This window comes from Myotis davidii, unplaced genomic scaffold, assembly GCF_000327345.1.
Source record: "Myotis davidii unplaced genomic scaffold, ASM32734v1 scaffold1, whole genome shotgun sequence".
NCBI lineage: Eukaryota > Metazoa > Chordata > Mammalia > Chiroptera > Vespertilionidae > Myotis > Myotis davidii.
The window spans coordinates 536,850-563,873 of NW_006294681.1; the positions used below are offsets into that span (position 1 = coordinate 536,850).

At 37.3% G+C, this 27,024-nt stretch overlaps 1 protein-coding gene across 6 annotated transcripts in view; it reads left to right on the forward strand.

The window, feature by feature from the left end:
• The window catches only part of LOC102767325 (25-hydroxycholesterol 7-alpha-hydroxylase), a 155,448-nt gene extending 132,780 nt beyond the window's left edge, over window positions 1-22,668 (forward strand). The window contains exons 3-7 of one of the 6 annotated variants that reach the window (XR_001514806.1): window positions 413-1,000; window positions 1,483-1,689; window positions 12,241-12,416; window positions 19,292-19,395; window positions 21,297-22,668. Coding sequence is in view for 4 of the 6 variants with exons in the window: in XM_015567419.1 (XP_015422905.1) it covers window positions 413-1,000; window positions 1,483-1,689; window positions 12,241-12,416; window positions 18,044-18,340 (1,268 nt within the window). In the remaining 2 variants the exon portion in view is untranslated. Of the gene's footprint in view, window positions 1-412; window positions 1,001-1,482; window positions 1,690-12,240; window positions 12,417-13,014; window positions 13,425-18,043; window positions 18,626-19,291 lie in introns of those variants that run through there. The other 5 variants (XR_001514807.1, XM_015567419.1, XM_015567416.1 and 2 more) reach the window with 5 other exon arrangements.
• Window positions 22,669-27,024: the final 4,356 nt, after the last annotated feature.

Below are 27,024 nucleotides of genomic sequence, written 5' to 3' on the forward strand. Positions count from 1 at the left end.
ATTAATGCATAGATTTTTGAGAGAGAGAAACAATATTGATTTGTTCCACCCATCTATGCATTCGTTAGTTGATTCTTGTATGTGCCCTGACAAGGGATCAAACCTGTAACCTTGATAGTATGGGACAGTGCTCTAACCAACTGAGTTACCTGGCCAGGGCTTATACTGTGTTTTATTATTTCATTAAGAATTTTAGAATATTTAACTTTAAGCTTCTAGAGTTTTTCCCACTATCTTCCATTTTAAAAGGAAACATGTAGTGGACCTTTGAATGAAATGGATTTTTATTAAACTTTGCATGTTTCTAGATGTTAGTTACTAAGATCTAATTTTCATTAAGATATTGTCAAAGTTCGGAGTGGGGGGCTGTTTGTTTTGCTAACAAATGAGCTCATATTCTCATTTCTTTTAGGAAAGTACATAACATTTATTCTGGACCCTTACCAGTACCAGTCAGTGATGAAAAATCAGAAGTTAAGCTTTCGAATGTTTAGTAAGAATATATTAAAGAAAGCATTTGCCATCCAAAGGTTGATGACCGATGATGAACTGAACAATGAGCTTCATGACTGCTACAAACATTTACAAGGGAAATCTTTGGACCTACTCATGGAAAACATGACGCAGAATCTACAACAAGTTTTTGAACCCAAACTCTTTAAAACCACAAATTGGGACATGGCATACCTATTGACATTCTGCAGCTCAGTAATATTTGAGACCACATTTGCAACCATATATGGAAAATCTGTTGCTGGTGATAGGAAAGAATTTATTACTGAACTTAAAGATGATTTTTTTAAATTTGATGCCAAATTCATATATTTACTATCAGATATACCCATTGAGCTTCTAGGAAATGCCAAGTCTATTCAAAAGAAACTTATAAAACACTTGACATCAGAAAACTTGGCTAATATACAAGGATGGTCAGAAGTTGTTCAAATGAGGCAAGATATCCTGGAGAAATACTATACGTTCAAGGACTTTGAAATAGGAGGTAAGAAACTTCTGAATGATTACTTGTCTAAAATAGAATAATTTACAATAGACCTTTGAAATAAAAAGACAAAATGGCGACCTTGAAAAATTTTATGCTCGCTCTAATTGGCTAATGATAAAATGTTTTACTCTGAAACAACCCTCTGTGATAATTGATTTTTTTTTTTATTTTTTTTTTGCTGAGGTGGTAAAACAAGATACTTAATGGTGATAATGAGAAAGAGTATAGCTAAGCTGCATTTACTCCTTTTATCTCATTCCCCCATCTCCCTGCCCCCACCCCCCCCACACACACGCACACATTACATTTTAAACTATTCTCATTAAGCAGAAAATTAGACTTCAGAAGCCTATTGGTCCTCATTAGCATGCACTGATCCTTGGCTGGGTCTGTGTCCTAACATCTTTTAATTAGCACACTGCAAATCTAATCAGTGTAATAAACGCTATTAATCTTCCTTTTCACTTATTTTCTCCCAGCACATCATTTAGGCTTTCTCTGGGCCTCTGTGGCAAACACTATTCCAACTATGTTCTGGACAATCTATTACCTTCTACGGCACCCAGAAGCTATGGCAGTGCTGCGTGACGAAATTGACCATTTGCTGCAGTCAACAGGTCAGAAGCAAGGGTCTGGATTTTCCATCTACATCACCAGAGAACAATTGGACAGCCTGGTCTACCTAGGTAATTTATTTTTATCTGTTATGAAGAAAAGAAGGTTACTTCTCTGCTAACTCAGTTTATCACTCAAAGCTGTTTACCAAGAGGTGGAGGACACAGCTGTCTAATTGACATAATAACACCCATTTACATCAATTATAAATTATGTAGTTTATAGTTGTAGATACTCTCATTGCATGTAAACATTAAGGCCTAGGTAATTAACTATGCAAGGTATGCAAAAGGTTAGACCAAAGCTTTGCAATTATTTGGAAAAAAATAGTTTCTGCCTATTAAGTCATTTGATTCTGAGCATCTGTTGACATGCTAATGCTTTCCAAACACTGCTGCTCTATCTTGTCAAGAAAGGTATTTAGAGCTTGAAAAAGAAGGTATTTCAGGAATGCAACTTCTGTACAAAACATATTTATTCTACCCTAAAATGGTGTCTATATTTTCATGCAGCAATTAGGATGTTTTATACAGCTTGGAGTACATGATTCTCAAAAATGTAGTACAAGTGATTTCCACTGAAAGTTCATGATTTAAACACAGTTGGGGGTGAAAAAGGAAAACAAAAAAGGAAGGGAGAAAGCGAGGGAAAAGAAAAAACTACAAATTACTTCATGTGAAATGTCAATATTTTATAAAACATTCCCTGGCTTATGAGATATGCATGGTCTCTGTGTTAAATACATTTGAGGTCAGGAGTGACTAAGGGGTTTTTCTGTTTCTACATATGCCTGTGTACTGGTCACGTGAACTTTCGACAGCAGTGGATTGCATTCTACTTCACTAGTTTTGATAAGACCACTATGATTATGTGATGAACTTTAATTCCCAAAGTTAAATTCCATATGGATGAGTTATCCTCTGTCCCTTCTGTATTGATATTTCATCCTATAGTATCATTTACTATACAATAGTCCAAGTCCCTCTGGACAAATGGAGGAGTAAGTCTTTATATTTCTCTGTTGCTTCACTCATTTGACAATGTAGGCAAGTATTTTAACCCATGTTGGACTCAATTTTTTATCTTTTAAATATGTTCCAGGTTTTTTGGTGGGATCTTGTATATGTACAGGCCCTATAGGTCTTGACTGCCAGTTGGTTCCCACTGGTTAGGATAAAACCCATCAGAGGCAATAGCCAGAAGCTGGCCTTGTATTCACAGTGGCTAGCTTGTTCATTCAATTAGGAAAAATATGTCACCTTACAGTTTGATGTTTGGAGCATATATTATCAAAGTTATTTTGAATTTGCTTCGTGAAAGAAAATAATCCCACATTATTAAAATTCAAATGTTGTTTTTCTTTTGAGAATTAATGGGGAAGAAATGCACAAAATGTTTGTACAGTTCTGGACAGTTGCCTTCACATGGATACACAGTATTTTATGATTAGAATATTTGTGGTTCTGTGAAGATGAAGGTTGCATTTCCCACATATTCAATTGCATTTTGCGAATCAGATTATGTATACTGAAAAGTAAATCAAATAAACTTCAAGAAATAGGTGTTCGTATGCGTAGAAAGTTATTACTCATAAAAATGTAGTTGAAACTCATCAACTATTTTTATTCAGCTTCTCATTATTGAAAGGATCGTTTTAAAAGTATAATATCAAAAGAGAAAAGTTTAGATTTATTTGATCAAAAGAAATGGCAGGTTCCAGAGTTATAATTTGGGTCCATTCAAGTCCATAGCTAGCGCTAGAGATTTTCATCCTTGGAGGACTCAAATTTACAGCTCACGGACCTTCACCAAATGAACAACAATCCCACCTGAGTGAGGATCCACCCGGATAAAGGCAATGCCTTCTGTCATCTGGAAGGTGGACCTCTGTTTTTCACAACCTCTATTACTAGCAGAGATCAGGTAACATTCATTATGAGAATTTAATCTTGTAGAAAATAGGGTTTTTACTTTCACGAGATAGAGAGTTTTATGCAGAGTGGAGCAAACTTTTCTATGACTCAGTCACACAACAGATAACCTCTGCATCTAGTCATAGCTCAACTGTATTTCTGTATATCAAAAGAGCTTGAACTGTATGTACAATAGGCAAAATTTATGGAATTAAGTATTTGCAGTGTACTGCATGGTGTGAGTGTATGGGCTTCTTCTTATTATTTCCTTAAGGGAAGAGTTCTATGTATTCTAAGTACAATTTCTCTTTTAAAATGTTTTATTGTTGAAAGTATTACAATGTCTTTTTAAAGAGATATCTTGAATTTTTATTATTGTAAAAAAAAATGACAAGGATGAAATGAATGCTGTTGTTTGTTTCTTTTTTTAAACCAAGACAAAGAATTTTGTTAATAGTACAGGAGAGGGACAGGGATGATTCTTTTTTATGGAGATATTGCACATCAGCATACATTTATTAAACAGCAAGGTTGAAAAGGAAAGTTAGAATGCCATAGAAAAGGGCGTCTTGTTCCTAAACAAAAATGATTTCTTTAGAGCGGACAAGAAGACAATGCCCAATGGGGTACAGGTGATGCAGATCATTGTGCATATCTTACCGATATCTCTGGCCAATCCTGTAGGCCTCAAACGTATCATATTTCCTCTGACACCAATATACACCTAATGTCAGCAAAAGTTAAAATGTGTAACATAGATTAGGCTTTTAAATATCAAGCTCAAAGCAATCATCTGTTGTAAGTGGTTGTAATGGATTTATGCTTTCATCCAGTGCTCTCGAAAATATTTCTTTAAAACCATCCTACCTTTCTCTTCAAGAAAAATGTAACTTTATATTTTTATATATTTATGTAACTTATTAGAGGCATTCTGCTTATTATGACCTCACTAAAATGTTATATAAATTTAGCAGAGATCTCTACCATTAAGTTGAAATGTAAATTTACAATAAATTAGTAACTATAGTGAGGTTACTTGAGAGAGCCTGAATCTAAATAGAAAGAGTTGCTGATAAAATTAAAGTTTGAAAAACTCTAAGAGAAAAGTAAGAGATAATGCAAGGGGAGCTCCAGTGGCGCAATCGGTTAGCGCGCGGTACTTATAAGATAATGCAAGGAATGGAAGTCTCAAAATTGACATTTTGACTAATGGATAGCAAAAAATCTTGAGTCCCACTTCTTACTTCAAGGTTTACTGAAATAATGTATGTAAATAACTTAATAAAAAGTATGTGTTCAATGAACACTATCTGTTGTTATCACCAAGATGATATTTAACCTCGGTGTCATCCCTACGGTGTTTCTATTGTTTTCTTTCTTTTTAAGTATCTGTGAGCCAAGCTGGTATCAAATTCAAGTCTACCTCACTCCCACAGAAAGGCACCTTCTGCTTAGCACACATGAAAAGAGCAACTGAACTCTAAGTAAGAATGTAAGGCAAAGTGGATTATAACTCCTGAACTGCTCAGATGAATTGCAGGCACCCAATTTTGTTCAATGAGATACCTTGAAAATCAGAAAAGCTGCAAATGTGGTCCAAGTGAGGAATATTGGGGAAAAAGGAAGTGCTGTAAAACTAGGGCTCGACAAATTTTTAATACTCTTTTAAAAGAGGAGATTATGTATTATAGTAACTCTAGAATTATAGGCTTGCTGTGATCTTCAGTAAAATTCTGTAAGACATTCTAAGCCCATTTTTTTGTGAGTAGTTGGGAGGAGGCAGAAAGAAATGATTAGCTGGAAAAAATAAAGATTACTAACAAATAATAGTGATTATTAGGCATAGCCCATATTAAATCTATTGATGATTTCAATATTTCAAAGCAACTTAATGGACTCATGTTGTTTCATGTGATCTTCACCAAGATACTGTGAGACTGGGGCAGCTATTATTTTTCCATTATTTATACAGGGTGCCAAGTGACTTTCCTCAGGTCATGGAGGTAAAGAAGAGAGGCAGAACTTTAACTTGGGTTCTGTCCATACCCAGCTTTTCCCCCTCAAACCTGTTTGATACAAGAATCACTGGGGTCCTTTTCATTGTCCGAAATGAGAGGGAAGAGGAAGTCTTTGTATCATGATTCAACAAAGCCAGCCATGCTATTCACATGGACAAGATCTGAAAATTGGGCTAGGTGATGTTAGAGTTAAGTTTATTTTTCATTCAGGATGAAACATTAATCGCTTCTCAGCCTTTTGGCTAAGATCAAGTGCAGGATGAAACATTAAGAATGACGGTATTAAAAAAAAAAGAATGACGGTATTAATCATTATTTTACTATGTAGCAGGCACTATATTAACTGCTTTATGTAATTAGCTTATTTAATCCTCAAGAGTTATCTTTAATTCTTGGGTAACAAGGTTCAGAAAGATTAGTTAACTACCCCAAATCATACAACTAGATAGTGGAGGAGCCAGAAATTGATGCCAGGCTTGTCTAACTTCAGTGCTAACCTCTAAACACTGTCACTTCCTGGAAAAATGCTCTAGAGACGTACCAGAGACCTAGTTTTTGTCTGATATGTATCACTAATTCTCAGATATAATTGGGTTTGAGTGTGAAGTTGGGGCTAGAGGTTCACATCAGAATTTTATGGAGGTTTTTTTTAAATAAAAATAAACATTTTATTTTAGAATAGTTTTAGATTTACAGAAAAGTTACAAAGATAATAGAGTTTCCATATTTCCCTGACACATGGTTTCCCTTATTATTAACATGTTAGTGTGGTATATTTGGCACAATTTTGGGTGCTATATTGACAAAAACTTATTTAATGTTATAAAATAATTCTATTTGAGAAATTAAAGTTGTACATGATTTAGACAACAGTAGGAAAGTTTACAAAAGCCTCTCTTCCAGTGGGGATGCATAAACAATATCAATTCTACTTCATATTAGAAACTTATAACTGGGCCCAGGGGGAGAGGCATCTTCCATAAAAGGGTACATAAGGTAGTGAAATTTTTGTACATAATATAAGGAAACATTGGTTAAAAAGTAAAATATACTGATTTGGATGTTTATGAAATTTCCAGCTCAGCGCAAAGATAAGAGGGTTAGACAATCTAATGAATGTTGGAAGCAGGAGTTGAAAGGATTGAAAGGGAAATTTAATGAGAATACAGATTATTGTATTTAGGTCTGGAAATCAACTGCATAAGAATAGGATGAGGAAATGTGTGGCTGAGCAGAAAGGGTTTAAAACCCTGGTTCTCAGCCTGGATTCCTCATTGGAATCATCTGGGAAGCTTCAAAAATACCCAGTCCCACCCACAGAGGTTCTGATGTCAGGGGCCTGGGTGCAAGCTCATGATTCTAATGTGCAATCAAGGTTTAAAAGCACAAATTTAACGTGTTTGTTAATGCAGTGGTCCTGAGTGCATTGATCTAAGATGGAGCATTATCATTATTATTATTATTAAACCATCTCAGGTGATTCTAATGGACAGCCAGCACATATATCAGGAAGCTTAAAACAAGTTAGTGGTGACATCTCGGAAATATGTTGTTCATTTGCTTCCAACAAAGCATTAATGCAAGAATGGTATCTAGGGCAGAGAAAGCAGTTCCTCTCTACTTTTCCAGCTGAAGTAGCACACCCGGTTCCACCACATTTTAGTGGCACATTTAGTAATTGAATTAATCCAGAATGTTAAAAAACTGAAAGCCATATCTTCTCTGACATACAACTTAAAAATGACATGATAGTGCTTCTTAAATATTTTTAAAGGACTCTTCTGTGGAAGAGGAATTAGGATTTTTATTTTTTACTAGAGGCCTGGTGCACGGATTTGTGCACCAGTGGGGTCCCTTGGCCTGGCCTGCGGAGATGGGGCAGCTACCGGTCCAACAGTTGGACACTTAGCATATTAGCCTTTTATATCTGTAGATTTTTTGGGGGGGGGCCTTTGGGTTTTCTAAAGGGGAAGAAATGAAAGGAAGGACCATTTCAGCCTAGTAAAAGAAAACAAAAAAACTTTCTAATAAAATGGACTTTCTGAAAGCCATCATTGTAGATAGCCAATCAGAGATTGTACAATATCTTCACGAGGATTTTCAGAAGCATTTCTGTTTATATATACTTTCCAGCAGCGAGCTACCTAAACTGCAGGAGCCTTGAAGGCCAAATCCACACGCTGTGGTCTCTCTTTTCTACGTATGTCAGCTACCAGTTCGCACCAGCAGCAGTAGCCCAGTGCCTCGCTCAGTAGGCCCTGGATAAATGCTTACTGAATATAGGAATGCTGACTTCACATGTCTATATTTTAGCAGTAAACCAAAGGCCACGTCTGCAAAGCATAGTGAATGTAGGCATTCATTTCTACCAATTCCGATTTATTTTTAACTATACTTAAAATATACCGTTGTTGAGCCCAAAATTAGTTATTTTACTTTGAATGACCTGATTATTACAATTTCAGATCTACCTTCTCATCGGTCTTGAAGGTAGTTGCATAAAATCACTCACACATCTGGACCCTCCCTCCCATTTCCTCACACCCGCTAGGGCACACTTCCTCCACATTCCCCTCCCTTTCTCACCTACCTTCTTCCTAAGATCACCCAAGTAGACTGTGGCAGGGCCTGGCTGTTCATTTCACTCCAGCCACCGCTGCTATCCACTGATCACCATGGCTAATCAGATGGTATGACAGTCTGCACCAATCATTAAGATGACCCAAATTAACAGCCTGGCCATGTTACAGTGCATTCATTCCACATACACAGACATGGCCTAAGTGTGAGGCAGAAACTTGGATGTGCCTATTTGTATTTGCCTTGTAACATGCATTATTGATGGTCCAACGCTGCTTCCTCACTTTAAATCTGCAAATGAGAATCATCTGTCCATTATTACAACCAGAATTGAGATCTGAGGGCAAAAGAGAAAGTGTCTGTGCCTTTTCCTACCACCATTTCTTTCATTTGCCCTTTTTCTTTCACACTGACATTGTGCGTAAAGCATCTTAGCTCAACACAATCCCCAGCTTTTTGCCTACAGTGGATACTGAATCAGAACATTTTTATATCCTAAAGATAAACAAACCTTCCCCAGCCAGGTGAAGAAGGCGGTGCAGGCTCTGAATGGGAAGCTGCTTGTGGGAATTTCGGTAACCGAATTTCCTTGTGTGTACTGGTCAGTAAAGCTCAATGTGTAAAACGAGGGGAGCCTTCTCCTAATCACCATTGCCATTGTTGGCATCTTACAGCACCTGGTGTAAATTATCCCCCAAATATTTACAGTCTTGATAGCCATTTTTCTACAACGCATTTAATAAGCGGAGGGTCCTATTACCTCCTAAATGTTAGTATAAATTAACAATCCATTATTGCACAATAAGTTTTATAAAACATTTACAGATAGAGATCATGTTTAATTAAAATTAACGTGCATATGAAAGCCAAGTGCACTAATGATCACAGTGACCTTTTATTACCTGCAGCCCCTTGTTTTGCCCGGAGTGATTGACAGCTTGCTGTTTGGCTACCATGTTGAATTTCAGCCGACAAGACTTTTCATTTTAACTCAATTTGCCCGCCTATCACAAGCTGGTGGCAGGCCAGACCCAAGTCACCCAGCTTTGCCTCAGCAGCTTGCTCTAGTTCTCATTAGTACGCATTTATTCAGTGGAAATTGGAAGACAAATGCTTGAAGGCATGTGAACTAAGTATAGCAAATTAGGTTTAAAGACTGAATATTTATAAGTATATGGAAAGTTGTTTTTTTTTTTATAATTCTAGAACGAATTGAGAACTGAGTGCTAGCTTTGGCATAAAAGAAATAAAGATAGTAGGGGGGGAGGAAGATTCTAAGAATAACAATACTATAAGCTTTTTCTTTCCGTTTTGGAAATATGTAAAATGCCTCTGACAACACCTTATCAAATACCAACCTGGCCTCTCTTTCGTGGAGTGCTTGCTGCACAACAAAGTTTAGCACCTCGTGCGTGAGGAGGGGGGTGGAAATGAGGGTCAGGTTCAATTGTTGCTTGGTTATCCCTTGGTATGTTTTAAATTGCCTTGTTTGTTCGGCGCTAGCACAGAAACAGATGTTGCTCTACCGTGCAGGATAATTTACTGTACCTCCTGGTGCACATGGAAGCCCTCCCAGGGCCCAGCTGGTCTGTCAGTGGCACTGGCTGGTGTCTGCTCAACTATGACAACTACAAGTAGAGGCTGCAATTTTTTTTTATTTTTTATTGTGCAGTTGTCATTCTTCTCAACATATAGCTCTGCCTGCGTTCTTACGGGGGCTGGTGGGAAAGCTGCTGGCTTTTGTGCCCGTCTCTGGCAACACAGAGCCGCAGAAGCCCCGCTCTCCATTGTTAAAAATAATGCAACTCATTACTTCTGCCGTCTAATGATTATCGGCATGATCGCTCAGAGCGATAGCCAACCTCGTCTTGCACACATAACTGGTACTGGAAGGTAAAACAGATTTGTCATTTATGATCTGACCGCTAAGCCACACTTTGTGCTCCATTATTGTGATTAACTTCTGCATAAGATATGCTTGCCCAATTGTCATTTGTGATACTGCAGTGGGCGCAAGCTGCCATGCTTCCCCCCTCACACACACACACACACACACACACACCCCTCCGAGCACGTCGGCCAATCAGATGTGACCGTGTTATTTGGACTGTTAAATGCCTGTCCTGTCACAGCAGCCACGGCATCATTATTTTGCTTGTGTGTTTCTTCTTCCCACACCCCTACTGGACTTGGTGGGTGAACAGGCTGCTACATATGTCAGCTACCATTTCACACCACAAGCTAAAACAATGCTGTGCTATTGTTGACCCAACAGAGCCAGCAGCCGTACAGGGGAAGCCGACCCTGGATTTTCACCATAGAAATGTTGGTCGCTGGTGTCCTGCCAGCTAAAATCCATCGTGTCAGGTGCCTTGTGGCTATCTGCAGGAGAGTTCATGTTCCAAAACCAAAGTTCTTTTCCGGCCTCATCACCAACAAACCGATTTGACTCTGCCTGATTATAATAACGAAGGCAGTCCAGGAGAATCTGCAAAGCCTCGCTGTCCGTCACATCGAATCACCACACTGCCCACACGCAGGTGACCACGGCCTCATTTCTTTCGGCAAATGCATGCATAGGAAAAGCCTCCTGGGAGAAGGCACCCAAATCTACTTGATACCGCTATGCAAGCCAGGCATAGATTTAAATTTTAGTGAAGTGGCATTTATTTTTATTTTTTGGCTAAAACAAGCCCTCACTGGTCAGTCTGCTTCTATAATCTAATAACAGGTACCTATGTTTCAGATCTTCGCTGAACACTAGGAGACTGGGCTGTGTGTGTGTGTGTGTGTGTGTGTGTGTGTGTGAGAGAGAGAGAGAGAGAGAGAGAGAGAGAGTTTCTGCATTATAAGCCATAAACACAACCATTTGTTACCATGTGAAGGGGGAAAATACTCTATTTGGAGCTCTTTTTCACATTTCTGATTAGAAAGAAGCAAGCTTTATATTCTAGGACCCATTCACGCTGGTGCAAACATAGTCAGTTTTGATTATGAAGGCAGAGATGCAGACCCAGACGGGAGCTACATGCTGATATGCATGCTATCAGAATGATTTATGCAAATTATGCATATTATTCCCAAAGGAATTCCTCCTCAAACTGCCAGGATAAATTGCCGGAAATTAGCCATAAAATCTGTCGTGCTAGGAGCAAAAGGTGAAGGCCACTGGGAAAGCAAGGACATTCAGCTTCTGGAATCTTCCAGGTTATGATGATGGTTGCTATTTGCCCTGGAAGTGAGGGAAATTAGGGTTTGCTTCTGAACCCTGTAAAAGTATTTCCCCTTTAAAATTTTTCCAGCAAATGCTGACTCACATTTTTATTTACAGATAGCATAAAAGAAATTAAGTGTTAAGCTGTCTCAGGAAACACCACTACAATCACTTTACTCTTAACTGCCTAAGTGGTTATTAAATGCCGCAGTCTGGCTTTAAAAGCATAGCTTTTCAGAAGGCTGGTGAAATAACCCACCAGCAGTTGTTTAACTGGGACGTGGTTTTAATTTACAATGGGTATGCCCATAACGCAGCATTCCTCTCTTGTAAACTATTCCTTTCTACAAAAATCCTGACTACTGACGTTCTGCCCAAGCGCAGCACTGTTGCTCCCGTCTGTGAAGTGTCCCCAAGCCGTGTTGAGGACATACCACAGCTGTCTCACCCACCCCCTTCTCGCTCTGGTCATGCCAGGCCACCATCCTGGTGCTCAGTGATCTGATTAGGAAAGGGTTTCCTTTTCCATCAAAGCTATCGGTGGTGAACTTTAATGGTAAATTATGGGCACTCTACAGGAGCAGTCATATTTTAAGAAGCTGTTGCCTGCAAAAAAGAAAAAAGAGAGACAGAAGGAAGGAAGGAAGGAAGGAAGGAAGGAAGGAAGGAAGGAAGGAAAAGAGGGAGGAAAAGAGAAAGAACTACTCATGCACATCCACAATAGTATGCTGATTGGGGAGGGAGAAGAAGGTGGGTGGAAGTGGAGGAGGATATAGGGGAAATAAATGGTGATGGAAATAAATAAATAAATAAATAAATAAATAAATAAATAAATAAATAGCTATTTTAAAATAATGATTAAAAAAAAGAAGCTGTTGCTTGTTTATTTTCCTTCAGAAAGTGCCATTCTCGAGGCTTTACGACTCTGCTCATTTTCGTCCATCATTCGTTTTGTTCAAGAGGATTTGACTCTACCTTCAGAGACCGGGGACTACCTCATACGAAAGGGAGATCTGGTCGCCATATTTCCTCCACTCATGCACCACGACCCTGAAATCTTTGAAGATCCAGAGGTAAATAGTCATCGAGCTGGGCAGTGCTACTTCTTCAATGCTTCAGGCACATTCCTCTTCCTCTTCAGCTCTTTCTATCTCTTCCTTTCACCCCCATGTTCCAGGTGGCATTTGAGAGAGTTTGATGATTTCTGTTTTTCCTCCAATAGGAAAATGTTCCTGTTTACTGAACTGTTTGCTAAGGATCTCTCTTTCAAAGTTTCTGTGACCTATAAATCGGAATAGAGTGATGAGACTTAGTGCTAGTTTCATCAAATGAAATGGCCACTGTACCTTGGCCATCATTACCTTTAGGGCATCATTAGGTTTCCTTGGCAGAGAACTGTTGAAAGGGCAAGCTATTGACAGGCAGCTGAGAGGATAAATAATGATGACACTTAGATTTTGCTGAGTGTTTCGAGAATGGGGTTGATATCCCAGTGTTAAATACCATCATAGTCATGGTTAAGCCCATATACGTTTTCACCTCTTACTAAAGATATGTGCCCCTTCTTGATCAATTAGAATGGCATTATGAACTTGAGATTGTAAAACTGCTGCTCACGGATGAAGCTCTGAGGGTAATTGTGTCATCTCCTTGTATTTTTTCCCCCCAAAGCTGGAGTTAATGAATATCAAAGACTGGAAATTAATCCACCCTGGCTCATCCCTTAATACCACTTCAGAGGTTCACCACCTGCATGCAAATTGCATGCGCTCACATTCTGCCTGTGCGAATCATGAAGTAATGCTGTTGCTGCAGTGGTTTTCGTATGTGAAATGCCATTCTTAAAGGGAAACCTCTGTTCTCTTTTGGAGCAGTTCAAAAGCGGAACCACTTTTAAACCCAGTTTCTAAGTGAGATGTCATACAGCCAGGCTGGATTAAAATATTTGTTGAATTTTGGAAACCAATAAGAAGAGGACAACCTCAAATACAATGAGATAATTTCCATTGATTTTAGGCAAAAATTTTAAGCGAGGGAGAATATACATATGGTTTCTATGTGTTTCAGCAGGGACATTAAATGAATGATGATAGTAAGTCAGCAGTAAGGTATTAGTGAGTGAATGAGCATTCCCCAGACAATAAGGTTTATTTCCACATTTGTTAATATCAAAATTTTCACCCACAAATAGATAGTCAGTAAATAGGGCAAATAAATAATTAATATTTAAAAAATATTTAAAAATTTTAAATAGCTTTATTTCTAGCTGTAATATTTTTTAAAAATATTTTTTTATTGACTTCAGAAAGGAAGGGAGAGGGAGAGAGAGATGGAAATATTAATGATGAGAGAGAATCATTGATTGGCTGCCTCCTGCAAGCACCCTACTATGGATCGAGCCTGCAACCCAGGCATGTGCCCTTGACGAGAATCGAACCTGGGACCCCTTAGTCCCCAGGCCAGTGCTCTGTCCACTGAGCCAAACCGGCTAGAGCTGTAATTTTTAATATATTTAACATAATCATTTTCATTATATGATTATTTCAATAGTTACTAAGTTTACCATTCATGTCATAATAGTAAAATCAACATAACTAGTAAAGCGCAGCCAGGCTGGTGTTTCTCAGTGGTTAAGCATCAACCTATGAACCAGGAGGTCACAGTTCAATTCCTGTTCTTATCGCATAGCCCAGGTTGCTGGCTTAATCCCCAGTGAGAGGTCTGCAGAAGGCACTGATCAATGATTCTCTGTCATCATTGATGTTTCTGTCTCTCTCTCCCTCTCCTTCCTCTCTGAAATAAATTTTTAAAAATTAAAAAAAAAAGTTACCAGTAAATACGCAATAAATGTTTGCCAAATCACCACTGTTTTTATGGTACTGTTCTTTGAGTTCTTCTGATCCTCCACTCCTAACCCTACCCTATGATAAAATTAGGCCATGAATTAGACTTTTAGGGATTTTTAAATCAAAATACTGAAAGTGTGCTGATTTATATTTGTATTCTGGTATTTTTATATGCTGCAAGCACATTCCTAAATAGAATGCCCAAACTTTACATAAGACATTGACTAATCTTAATAGTAATTGGAAGGGTTGGCCTCATGCTAAACCTGTGGAAGAGTGAAATTGCAATATTGTGACTACTGATTTAGCATCACTGGGGTAGCTCTAAATTAAGTTGATGAGCACTCTATTATTTACTAAACTTAACATTAGTCTATTGTACCTGACTAATATTAAAATTAACTAGCTAATTCTTTGTCATGGTATTGTTTTCTTGAAATTAGTTGTGGAATGGTAATAATTATAGTTCAGAGCCATTTTTATGACTTGGCAAGGTCCCATGTAATCATTCTATAAACATTTACTGAGAATTTACCACTAGTGGGCATATAAATTGATTCATTTTGTTCTTAACAACTTAGGGTGGCAATAAGACACTGTAGATGTTTATAACACATGCCCATCCAAAAACAACAATGCACTGACAGTCAAGAAGGCAAACCTGTTCTTGACCATTTGTCACTAAGAGCCCTGTCCCAGGAGCTCAGCAGAGGCCCATATTCCCCATGTCCCATCTTTTGTGTACTACATATCATGAGTGGGAATACCAGGCCTTAGATATAGAAAACAGACGATAGCTGTTAGGTCAAAAATATGAGGAAGACTAACTTCAGATATAAGTATAGTTATTCTTGGAGCACATAGACACGGAAGAGCCTTAGCAGAATATAGGCATGGTTTCAGGATGTTCAAGCTTAAGAGACCCTAGAATATTACATTACATAAACAGGCCATGGCTTTCCTGAATCACATATCTTCCTGTTTTCTGAATGCCCTTCCTTGTCAAGAAACTAACATGGAACCTCTACAATGTGCATAAAAAATACAGAGATAAATAAGACAGTGTGACTACTACAATCTCCTGGGATTTCTTGGCTCTGCCATTTTCTGTGGGTTAGCTCTGTCTTCTGCCTGGTGGCAAGAATGCCACAGCAGTTGGTCATCATATTCATATATAGCAAGATCCAGAGGAGAAAGGGTGATGAACTATTTTTGTTTGTTTCTTTCTTTCTTTGTTTTTCTTTCTTCACAAGAAGACATCTGGGAGAAGTCCCCACAGACTTTTCTCCTGTAGCACTGATGAGTTTGGTTCACACACCCTCTCCTAAATCAGTCAGAGGCCGAAATAATGTGAATACCATCATCGGAGCGTAGAAACAAATGAAAACACACACACACACACACACACACACACACACACACACCAAATCTCATGCAGAAGGAAGATGTTGAGGAGTCATCCACAGCAATCATTAGAGGAGCAGTGGGAAATCTCAGTGTCTTACCTTTTCTCTTAAAAATTTCTCTGTTCTTATCCACTTAATGATATTGCATTTAATTGACCCGCTTTAATTATGAAGCAGTAAGTTGTTATGGCTATAAGAGTTTAAGTCAACATTAAACAAAAACACTTCCTTTTTAAAAGTCTTTTTAAATATTTTTATTGATTTTTGAGAGGGAGGGAGAGAGAGATAGGAACATTAATGATGAGAGAGAATCATTGATTGGTGGGGATCGAGCCCAAGTCCCAGGCATGTGCCCTGACCAAGAATCGAACCACAACCTCCTGGTTCATAGGTCGATGCTCAACCACTGAGCCCTGCTGGCCGGGCCACAAGCTCTTCCCAATATTGCGTTCTGCTCTGGTTCTCCATGCCCTGGCCATGGAAAGAAAACAAACTGAAAATAAATTTCCACTCAAAAATATATTTATGCCTATGTGCCCTTTGACCTTGATTATAGTCTCAGCAAAAGAAGTTGGCCTTTTCCCTTCTTGTTTTATAATATATCCAACTAAATAGGAATTTCTATGATGTTTAGTATGAAGAAATTGAATAGATTGTGGTGGAAAATTAGGAGTGACATTACTGATTGACTAGAAATTTGAGGGAACTGAATGTAAGCACTAGCTAAGGTCACAGGTTTAGGGGACCATTATGTGTCGATCACCATGGCCTCTCAGAGGACTGCACAATCCATTTCACAGAGAAGAACAGGAAAGCCATGATAGTTTCTGGCTTACTTATGACACCAGGACATTGTGAAGTCATAATCCAAGCTAAGTTTTCCTTTTGTATTTTCTGGATTAAACATGGGGACTCCAGTAAGACTATTTCTAACAAATCATTTCATGGCAAAATTAATGCAAACTATTTGGCCGAGGCCAGGAAATCTCAGGGAGAGTGCTTGTCTCCTCAGATTGGTCAGGAAGCAGCAGTACTGAACTTGGGCAAGCAGGCCAGGGCCATAGTCATGGAAAAAGGTCACCTGGAGAGAGTGCCATATAGTAACTCTATCTCCGGGAACAAGATAGATGTCAACAAAGAGTGTCCTTATTCCTAGGGATGAAGCAAGACTTTTATTTTGAACTGATTAGATTCTATTCTGATACATCCCAGAAATTTCTCTGTGGGAAAATATACTTGTGTTCTACTGCAGATTAATTTTGCCATTTGATTCCATCAACTTGTAAGTTAGAGGGGAATAGAAGCTACCCAAAGTGTGTTTTCTAAGCTTGACTATTTATCAAAATATGTATCCTAGATAAATGAGGATAAATTCAGTACTTTTAAAGGAAAGGATTTCGCTGACATTAATACTGGCATGGAGTGAGACAGTTAGGTGGTTTGTGATGAATTCAGCATCTACCCCGGTATGGTAGGGTCTTCTCTATAACGTGAGATGCTTTCCATCTGACCAGCTCCTTTGCCTTTGATTTCATGTAGCTCATATCAAAGTTGTGTGCTGAGCAGGTCTAATGCTAATGAGCACCCAGCACAGGGAAAAAATGTGGTCATTTTCATGCATGCCACGTGTTAATTTAATCAATGGTTTAATTCACCATGGGCCGAAATAAGGTCACTCCGTCTCCTCTTGCAAACTCAAGTGAGAGTGAAATAAGATGGTGGGCCAAACACTGGAGATGAACCATTCCCATCATTTTCTGTAACAAGTAATATAACTTATTTATGAAAACATATCAGCAACACCTGCCATCCTAGAGTTACCCCAAAGAGAGTTCATTCTAATAGAACTGTCACAGGAGAAATTCAGTACAACATCAAAAAACAACAAGACTGATTTTGTGGCTTAGCTCCTCTCTAGTGCTTTATGTGAATTTCATTATTTTATATCTGTTGAATCCAAACATAAGCATTGAATCCTAAGTTCATAGTTCTCACCCACTAGTAGCTGACTGGGAAGGGGTAGGAAAAACAGCATATTCTAGATCCTTAGTTAGTAGCTCCTATTCATTATTCCAGTAACAATGGTGCCAGCGCCAGAGCCCTGACCTTCTACCAACATTGGTTTATCAAGTGCCCATGAGTCAGGACCCACCTTACACGACAAAAGTAGACATAGTGCCTCTTTACTTAGGAAACTCAGCATAGGAGAGAAATGTGAGCTGGGAAGGAAAGTCATATAGGTATTTGGATTTTACTCTATATGGGAAAAATAACTTCTTAGTAGAATTTGAGTTTTTCTGAAAGTTCATACATGATATGCTCTTAGTTTTGTTTTCTTAGAAGGAGTCTTTTGAGACAAGCAGGGGGAGCTGGCAATTTTGTGGACATGAACTCACACTATTTCGTGTACTTTTTTTTATTGTAACACTCTCCACTTCTTCTTCACAGGAGTATAGATTCGACCGTTTTGTAGAAAATGGTAAGAAGAAAACCAGCTTTTTCAAAGGAGGCAAAAGGCTGAAGCATTACATACTGCCATTTGGAATGGGAGCCAGCAAATGCCCAGGCCGATTTTTGGCAATCAATGAAATAAAGCAATTGTTAGTTGTACTTTTAACTAATTTTGATTTAGAAATAATGGATGATAAACCTGTACAACTAGACTATGGCCGCTTCTTGATTGGCATTCAGTACCCAGATTCTGATGTCTTATTTAGGTACAAAGTCAAATCTCAAAGAAGCTAAAAGGGAAGAAAAGAAATCTATCAAAACCAACCTAAACATCATCAGCTCATCAATTTGTTTTTAATTTCTGCAAATGTAATTGCTTTGCTTCTATTGTTTTACAAAGTGCTAACTTTTATTTGATCTGAGATCAGTCCAGCTTGTACTTGTTCATAAAATAAAATAGGGTGGTGTTGTGAAACTGGACATCAAAATTAACATCATAATAAACTAAAAATAGTGTTTTTAAGTTTCTACATACTGTGATTTTCCACATGTGATAGTAAATAAATGGCAATAAATTTAGCACTGTGGGATTTTTAAAAGTCACCTAAATTCTTCTCTAATATGTAAATACCCACTTTATGTACTACTGGAAATTTGTGCTGGAAATGAACACAGTCTAACAACTTCCAAATTCGCAGAGAAGGAAATTAAATTTCCAGGAGATAGACAGAGTGAAAATATTCCCTTCAGGTATAATATCAGTAATATCTATATCAACAGGGTATGTTTTCATTACATGAGTTGTGCAGTAGATTAAATACTTCAACTTCAATATTTAATCACCCATAAATGCTCTTTATTACTTGTATACTATAGCTCAATAGAACAAAATTTATTCTGATATAAGACCACTCATGTTCCAGTTAGATCTGATAAGATTTAATGTATAAGAACACATAAAACCTATTATATATTCAGCAATTGCTCTAGACATTAGTATTGGTTTATTGCAGAAACAAATGTTGAAATCATTACAGGATTGATTGTAGCATTTGGCTTTAGTATAAACCATAAGATTATGCTAGTATTGGAATTTAGTCTTTCCTAAATGCTTCTACTTATATAAACAGAAACTAGATAGCAGTATTTGTTTTTGACACCTCGCCTTTTGGACTTGGAGTTTATTTGTTTTATTTTGAATTACAACATTAGGTAATAAAATAAAATTTTATATGCCAAATGCAGCATTGTGTCCATGATTCAAAGATTTCTCGTATCAGATTACCAAGTGATTGATTGTCTGGCATCTGACATAAAATGATGATGCTCTATCTAAAGAGGCAAAACAGGTAATAAAACCAAGGTAATTCATATTGCATTAATAACTTCTAATATTTCAGAAATGTGCTATTGTTTTAAAACCGAAATTGATTTTTAAATAACATTATAAAGTACTTACTATACTTAATAAGCAAATAGATTTTCTAGCATTTATTTTCTCCTTCCTGAAACACATGCTGAAGGTCCTCTGATCTAAGCTCTGCTTTTGCTTGGTTGAAGATGTTTTCATTTTGCCCTCAGTCTAGAAACATGATTTTACTACATGCACACATCTAGGTGAGAATCATTTCCTTGCAATACTTTGACGATATTGCATGTTCCGAAGGCTTCCATTTTTTTCAAGAGGTTAGCCTTTAGTCAGTTTAATTATCCAGTAGAAGTCTGCCCTTCCTCTCTGACAGCTTTAACATGTTCTCTTTGTCTTCAATGTTTGTAGTTTCTATTTATCATGCTTGTGATTCTTGAGACTGAGAATGTGTGTCTTTCATCAAGAATGAGATAGTCTCAGCCATTATCTCTTTGAATATTACTCTTTCCAGCTCTCCATTAGATTCTCTCACTCTATCTGTACTCAATGTTGTTTGACCTTTTCTCCCATATTTTATATTTCTTATTTACATACTAGGTAATTTCTTTAGGTCTTCTAGTTTTTTCTGTGTACAGCATATCGAATCTGCTCTTTGACACATCCGCTGAGTTTGTTTCTTCCTTCTTTTTACTTTAACCTCACGTTTATAGGATTGAATAATCATAGTCCTTATACCCATTAGTTCATCGTGCATAATTATAATTGGTCCAAGCAAGGCCCCTCTGGCTTTATTTACTTATTATATTTTATCCCTAACCTCCACCATCATACCCTTCCCCTCAGAGACCAATATTCTAAAGTGTTTAATGTTTATCTTTTTATAGCACATATATTATTATTTTGGGTGAATGTTTTTTATTTACACAAATGTATTTTCTATAAACCAGATCCTTCTTAATTCAATATTCCATAATGTGTATCCATCATGTCTTAATGATCTATTTACCCAGGAAACTGTTGGTAAACTCTACTTCTGTTACTTTGAAGTAGAGGCCAAAGCCCAATCTTAAACTACCCTCACTTTTCTTACCGTTGCTATGCCCAGCCACCGTCCACCCTGAGCTACTGCAAACCCTGTCCTCAACCTCCATAGCGCGTGCACACATACACACAACGCAGGCCCTGGGCTCTATCTCCTGCCTGCCACAAAGCATGCCCATTCATTTTGTACTAGGACATCTAGTCCAACATATTACCTGACGTGGAAACCTTTAGAATCTTAAATTCATCTTAATAGTACACTTCTGTGATGTTACAGCAGAGAAATGCAGAAAATAATTCCATTTTAATTTATGTGCGGGAATTTAGAATAGAAAATAAGAATACATTAAATGAAAGAAAAAGAATAAATTAAATGGCTGAGAAAATATTATGCAAAATCAATGGACAGGAGAACCAAAACAAGAGAGTCCTATGACGGGCTTAAATCTAGTAATTAAATAGCATTTATGAATAGAAAAAATGCCATGGTGAAATAGGTTGAAAGACATGGATTTAAGCTGTGACATAACTGGTTTGTTATGATTAACAAGTCACTTTGCTTCTCAATGTTTCATTTCCTTATTTTCAAAATAAAAATAATAAGGCCTTTCGACATCAGGGGTCATTGTGAGGATTAAACACAGTAGGAAGGTGTGTAAACCTATTTTGAAAAGTGAAATGCAATATACAAACATAAACTTGTAGAGGAGATACTTTAACCATGTTGTGCCTTTTAAAAACTACTTTTATGTATTTGTAAGAGGGAATAAGTTTTGTCATTAGTTAACGCATTATTCATTTATTTGATCAAACATTCATTGAGCATTTCCTCTGTTCTAGATATGATGTGATGCACTAGGTTATCTTTCCTCAAGAACATACAATGTATTAGGGAAAGCAATGTATTCACAACTAATTTATTGTAAATGTAGTTGTAAGTAATAAATTCATCTTTTAAAAACTATTCTAAAATTCTGATTTATCACTTCCTCTAACCAATCTTCCATCATTAATTCCACAGTAATGTTTTGTAGTGAGAAATTACTCTGTACATAATCACACACATTAAAACATACATATCAGTTATTATGATTGTATGGCAAAAATAACCAAAACCAAACACAGTCATTGAGTCTTCAGAATTTTTTCAAACTGTATTTTACATATTAGAAAAAACCCATATTTTCACTTGTAAGTCTCCCCTAAGTTTCAAATGAAAGGAAACAAGTAAGTAATAATGTTGATTTGTATCAATGACCACCAGTAGTGATGCACTCAGCAAAAACTAAATGCTCTGAAGGTATTAAGATAAAACCTATTTATCACGAAATAAGGCATGCCATAAGCAACCCACATGGGAACTTTTATCTGCCTTGCTTTGGTTTTTCTGACTGGCTTCATTATATCTTCTCCATTTCATCATTAAGTTTTGGGTCATGAGTCTAAGGCAACAGAGCTTCCCAACTCAAAATTTACATGATTACTTCTGCTTATTTTCTCATAAAAAATCATTTGGGCACCTTTTCCAATAAGCATCTCCTAATGTAACAGTGGAATATTAAAACCATTTTCCAAGATTAAAGCTAAAAATTATCTAGATCTTAGTGTAAAATAATGTCAATAATTATAAAATAAGAATTACATGCCAGTAAAATGTGCACTGTTTTAATCTATTAAATTTGCCATTGTTGCAAACTATTATTTACTTGAACTGCATTATTAGGTTTTCATATTCACATTCTCAATTAAGAAAAAGTTAGCAAGCCAAGATTACATTCCCTGTAGCATTATTTTAAATTATAATGAGCGATCACATAAAACTCTCTGGTATTTCTCTAAAGCAATTATTACTTATTCTACTTCATAGTGTTCATCTAAATCAATGATCATTGATGTTTGAACTTTTTAGCTTTAAGTGTTTATTCTATTTATAATACCTTCTTGAGTAAGATAAATTTAATTCATGGAAAGCTCTACTACATAATTTTAAATAGGAGATAATTTGGCAATACTTATATTTAAAAATATATTTTTAGGCAGAGGAATGCTGTATATTTAAAAAAAAACTGTTGTCCTGAATCATTTGTTTAATATTATCTTTTGATTTTAAAATGGTACATATGTGGATTTATGAGAAAGCATATTATCTTAAGATTGTAGGTAAGAAAAATGCTTTACAACAGGAATTCAATAAATCAATTTTTAAAGCACAGATGAATGACCATGTCTTCTTATTTCCTTATTAGGAACATGCTAGACCTGATTACAAGTGACAAATTATTTGGGAAATAATTTTGCTGTCGGAGTAGTCCTACATCCTCATCCCCTCCACACATACATATATATGTATGTTTTTATTTCCTGATACTCTCCTTAGAATAATATTAATTGTTATACTCAGTGTTTTTCAATATATTTTAGCTTATTTATTTATGTGGGAAATAAACATAGATCCAAGAAATATCAGTGACTAATAAGCTTTTTTATTTTTAAATATTTTATTGATTGATTTCAGAGAAAGGAGCGAGAGAGAGAGAGAAGCATCAATTTGTTCTTCCACTTATTTTTACATTCATTGGTTGCTTTGCATATGTCCTGACCAGAGATGAACCTGCAGCATTGGCATATGGGGATGATGCTCTAACCAACTGAGGAAGGATAGAGAGTTAGAAACATCGATGAGAGAGAAACATCGATCAGCTGCCTCCTGCACATCCCCCAATGGGGATGTGCCTACAGCCAAGGTACATGCCCCTGACCGGAATCGAACCTGGGACCCTTGAGTCTGCAGGCCAACACTCTATCCACTGAGCTACCCAGCCAGGGCCATAGTAAACTTTTTAATACGTTTCTTTTAACCTGGCTGACATTGCTAGGCTACAATTCTTCATAATTGTTATTATTCTGTGGGGACATGTGTAAGAACAAGAAAAGGGAGAGAGATTTCTAATAGATGTGGTCTTTGTCTTCTGCAGATCACTTTACCACAAATAATGAATACAACAACAATATTTGGGCAGTATTCTATTTATTCGTAAAACTAAAATTCAAACTGTATAAAAGCATATCGTACAGAATGCTGTTGATGAAAAATGAAATGTGGCTCCTTCAGTTACTGGCCATACAGAATTTCACTGGGATACTTGGCTTTTCCAATAAACACTCCTGTGAGTCATTGTTTTAAGGGAATTCGCCTTAGACCCAGAAAGTGTTTGTGTGCATTTGAACTAGTCAGTGCAGTATTGTTTAATGATCAGGGTAAATTGTGTCCTTACAGGAAGAGTCTATGGAATAATTATCTTTGTTTTCAATTTTACTCTAAAAGGCATTTATTGAGTAAACAAAAATTTTGGAGAATTCTCTATGGATTTAACCATGATCATGTAAGTAGAAATGTGCATTTTCTACTCACGGTACAGCTGGATAGAGGGAATACACCATGGTCATGCTGGATAATTTTAAGTTTGACACAGTTTACTGTTAATTATTTGGGGCATAGTTTATGTTCTCAGTTTCTAACTATATTCATTTTTATAAGGAGAGCATGATATGTTGCAGACTACACATGAAGTAAATGTTTAGATAGCATTTTAGTTCCCTTACAACATTTTGTGCTTATAGGAGAAACTAGAGGGAATGTGAGTAACAATTAAAGGTACTAATATCTAATGATTTATCACTGAGTCAAATTTAAACACTTAAAAATATAAAGTGTGTATTTGTGGAGATTTTTTTTGTTTGCAAAAGAATATTTACTCCATATTACTTTTGTTTCTAAGAAATAGCTATTGTTAATATAAAATATATGTAATTATTACATGAAAACCCACATAAATGCTTTGTATATTTAATGTTTAAATGAAATGTACTTTTATTCCACAATTTCTGAAAACTGGCCAATATACTTAAAGTTTTGTAAATGCTTTGCTTTATACTTTAAATGAAATTTTTTTAAGTATTTGAAATCACTTTTGAATTTTCTATGAATCTAAAAGTTTACAAAAAGGAGTATTTCCTTTGTGTTTTGGAATTAGGTATTCATTTTTTTTAATGTCCTCTTTTGAACCAATTCTAGCTTATAGGAAAGCTGTAAAATAGCACTTATTTTTAAAGAAGGAAGTCCTCATACTAAATGCTTGCAAAAAGTTAAACTAAAGAGTGGTCCTAGGACTTTGCCAGTGAAGATCTTAGTTCACCTTTGACCTTTGGTGGATGGTCATCCACAACTACTACCTCTAGGGACACATACTGTGCAGAGTTTGTTTAATTCGAGTTTGTATGCCACTCAGATCCTCCATAGGTCAATGAAGTGTTTTGTTTTCATTAAAATTTTTCCTAAATGTTAAAAAAAAATAGCTTACTTTGTTGAGTAATTCCAGGTTTTACTTAATTTCACTCTCTTGAGAAATCTACACTTTAAAGATATGTATGTCTGATGTTTCTCAGAAAAAAAAAATGGGTTACTCCCTGCCCCTGCTTCCTTTTCTCCTCCATGGCTCTTCATGTTCTGTGGAGGCCACAGGCTCGGCCTGGCACCTGAATTTTGAACATACCTCTGCAGAGAGACTGTACCTGGTAGATATAGCTATACTCACTTAAAGAGACAGTGCATAATCTGAGGCTCTCCCATAATAAGTGATTATTTGTCTTCTCTTTTCAAAGAGTAGATAAAGGATATTTAACAAAGAAATCCTTATACCAAGTTCTTCGGTAATTGCCAGAGCAGATAAATACATAAAATGAGGTTAGGCTATGAAGCACTTTAATGTTTAAATGTAAATTCTCATCTCTAAACATCTCTATTAGCCTAGCAGATTTGAGTTGCAACCATCCTCCTAATAAAATATGAAATCTTTTAAGATTGCCAAGCATTTGTAAATAATGGATCCTTTAAATATCCCTGAACTTTATTCTAAAACTTATAAGGAGAAATAATAATTGCTTTATATAACCACTGATACCATTTTAGCATTTGATGAAGATGTTAATTTATGGTTGGTTAGCAGTTTATGGCAGTCATTAGTTTTTCAGTTTGGTCCACATTAGAAATCTATTTTTCTTTTTTATTTTAATCTGAGACAATTATATAAAGATATGGTTATGTTTTATCTAAAATGTATCATTCTACTATAGCATTTCAAATTATTCACAGATCATAGTTCTTATATGTGCATATATGAATTTAAAAATACAGCAATAAAATGCTTGAAACAGATCATAAATTTGCTTCATATTTTATTGCATCTCTGAATCAGGTTGAGAAGACAAGGGCAACTATGGTCTTTGGGAAAGAATTAACTCTTTCTCAAACTGGGAAGGAGAATGATAGCACAGTGTGCATAATTAAAGCCAACTTCCCCCTCAAAGCATCCTGGGGACTTGTAAGATAGGTTTGTCCATCCTATTGGGGGGGTGGGGGGCACGGTGAAGTTAACTGCCAAATCCTCCTTTCCCTTGCAGTCTAACCTTCCCAGCATAGTCGTTTCTCTTCCGGGGATTTCTAATCTGAATTTGTGTATTGCCCAAATTAGAGAACACAGAGGAAGGGAAGGGGAGAAGTCACAGGCGCACAGGCACAGGCACTCAGGGGTACTCATTTCGCAATAGTCCAGAAGGCTCCTGATGGTGTTAAAGCCAGTCATCTAGAAAAAGTGGTAGAATTTAACCCAAATCAGAAAGCCAGCAAAGAGTTTCCCTGAAAGCAAAGAGGTCCTTGGGGGATAAAACTGGGCCGCTTTTGCGGCGGGCTGCGGGGTGATCTTGACAAGCCTGGCGTTTGCACGTGAGCTCACCAGGCCGCGGGGGTGCCGGGGACCACCCGATCCTGGTGCCACCTCTCGAAAGAGTTTGACGCAGAGTCCCTTAAATTCGCTTTTTGTCCCTAGGAACTTGGAGGTCGGATGGCTTTGCGCCCGCGGGAGGGACCCGGAAGGCCAGGCCAGGGAGAGCGCGGGGAGAAGGGGCGCTTTGCGGGTGCGGATCCCGAGTCCCTCCGGAGGCGCAGCGCGAACTGAGCAGCGCCGTGGGCGCGCTGACTGAGGACGTCGTTCTGTCTGCAAAGGGGCTGGCTGAGCTGCGGGAATAGCACCCCGCTCCCTGCCCTCCCAGGTCCCAGCACCAGCACTGGCCCTGGGCGATGCAGACACCTGGTCCGCACAGGACCCTGGTTCTGGTAAACACGTTGCCAATCGCTCGGAGGAGCCAGAGATCCCGCGGGGAGAAAAAGACTTCACTGGAGAGTTGCTTTTCCTCTTAAACTAAGTTACTGTCTCCTCGTTTTCTGTCCTGTTCCCTTACCGTCTACGGTGCCCAAAGTCTGGTATAAAAAGGCCAAATTTAAAGCAACCTGCAGCCCCTCGGCTTGGCGATCAAGGGGCCTCCGAGTTATAAATGCCAACACAGAGCGCGCAGGAAACGGGCTCATTTATTTTGCTCACACAACAAAAAAATGTTAATTGATGTAAAGTTGCTTGGCACGTGGATAATTTAGTCTGACCCACATTTTAATTAAAAGAAAACTTACGATGTTTCTGATGTTCATCTTTTGCCATTTAATTTTGTTTGGAGG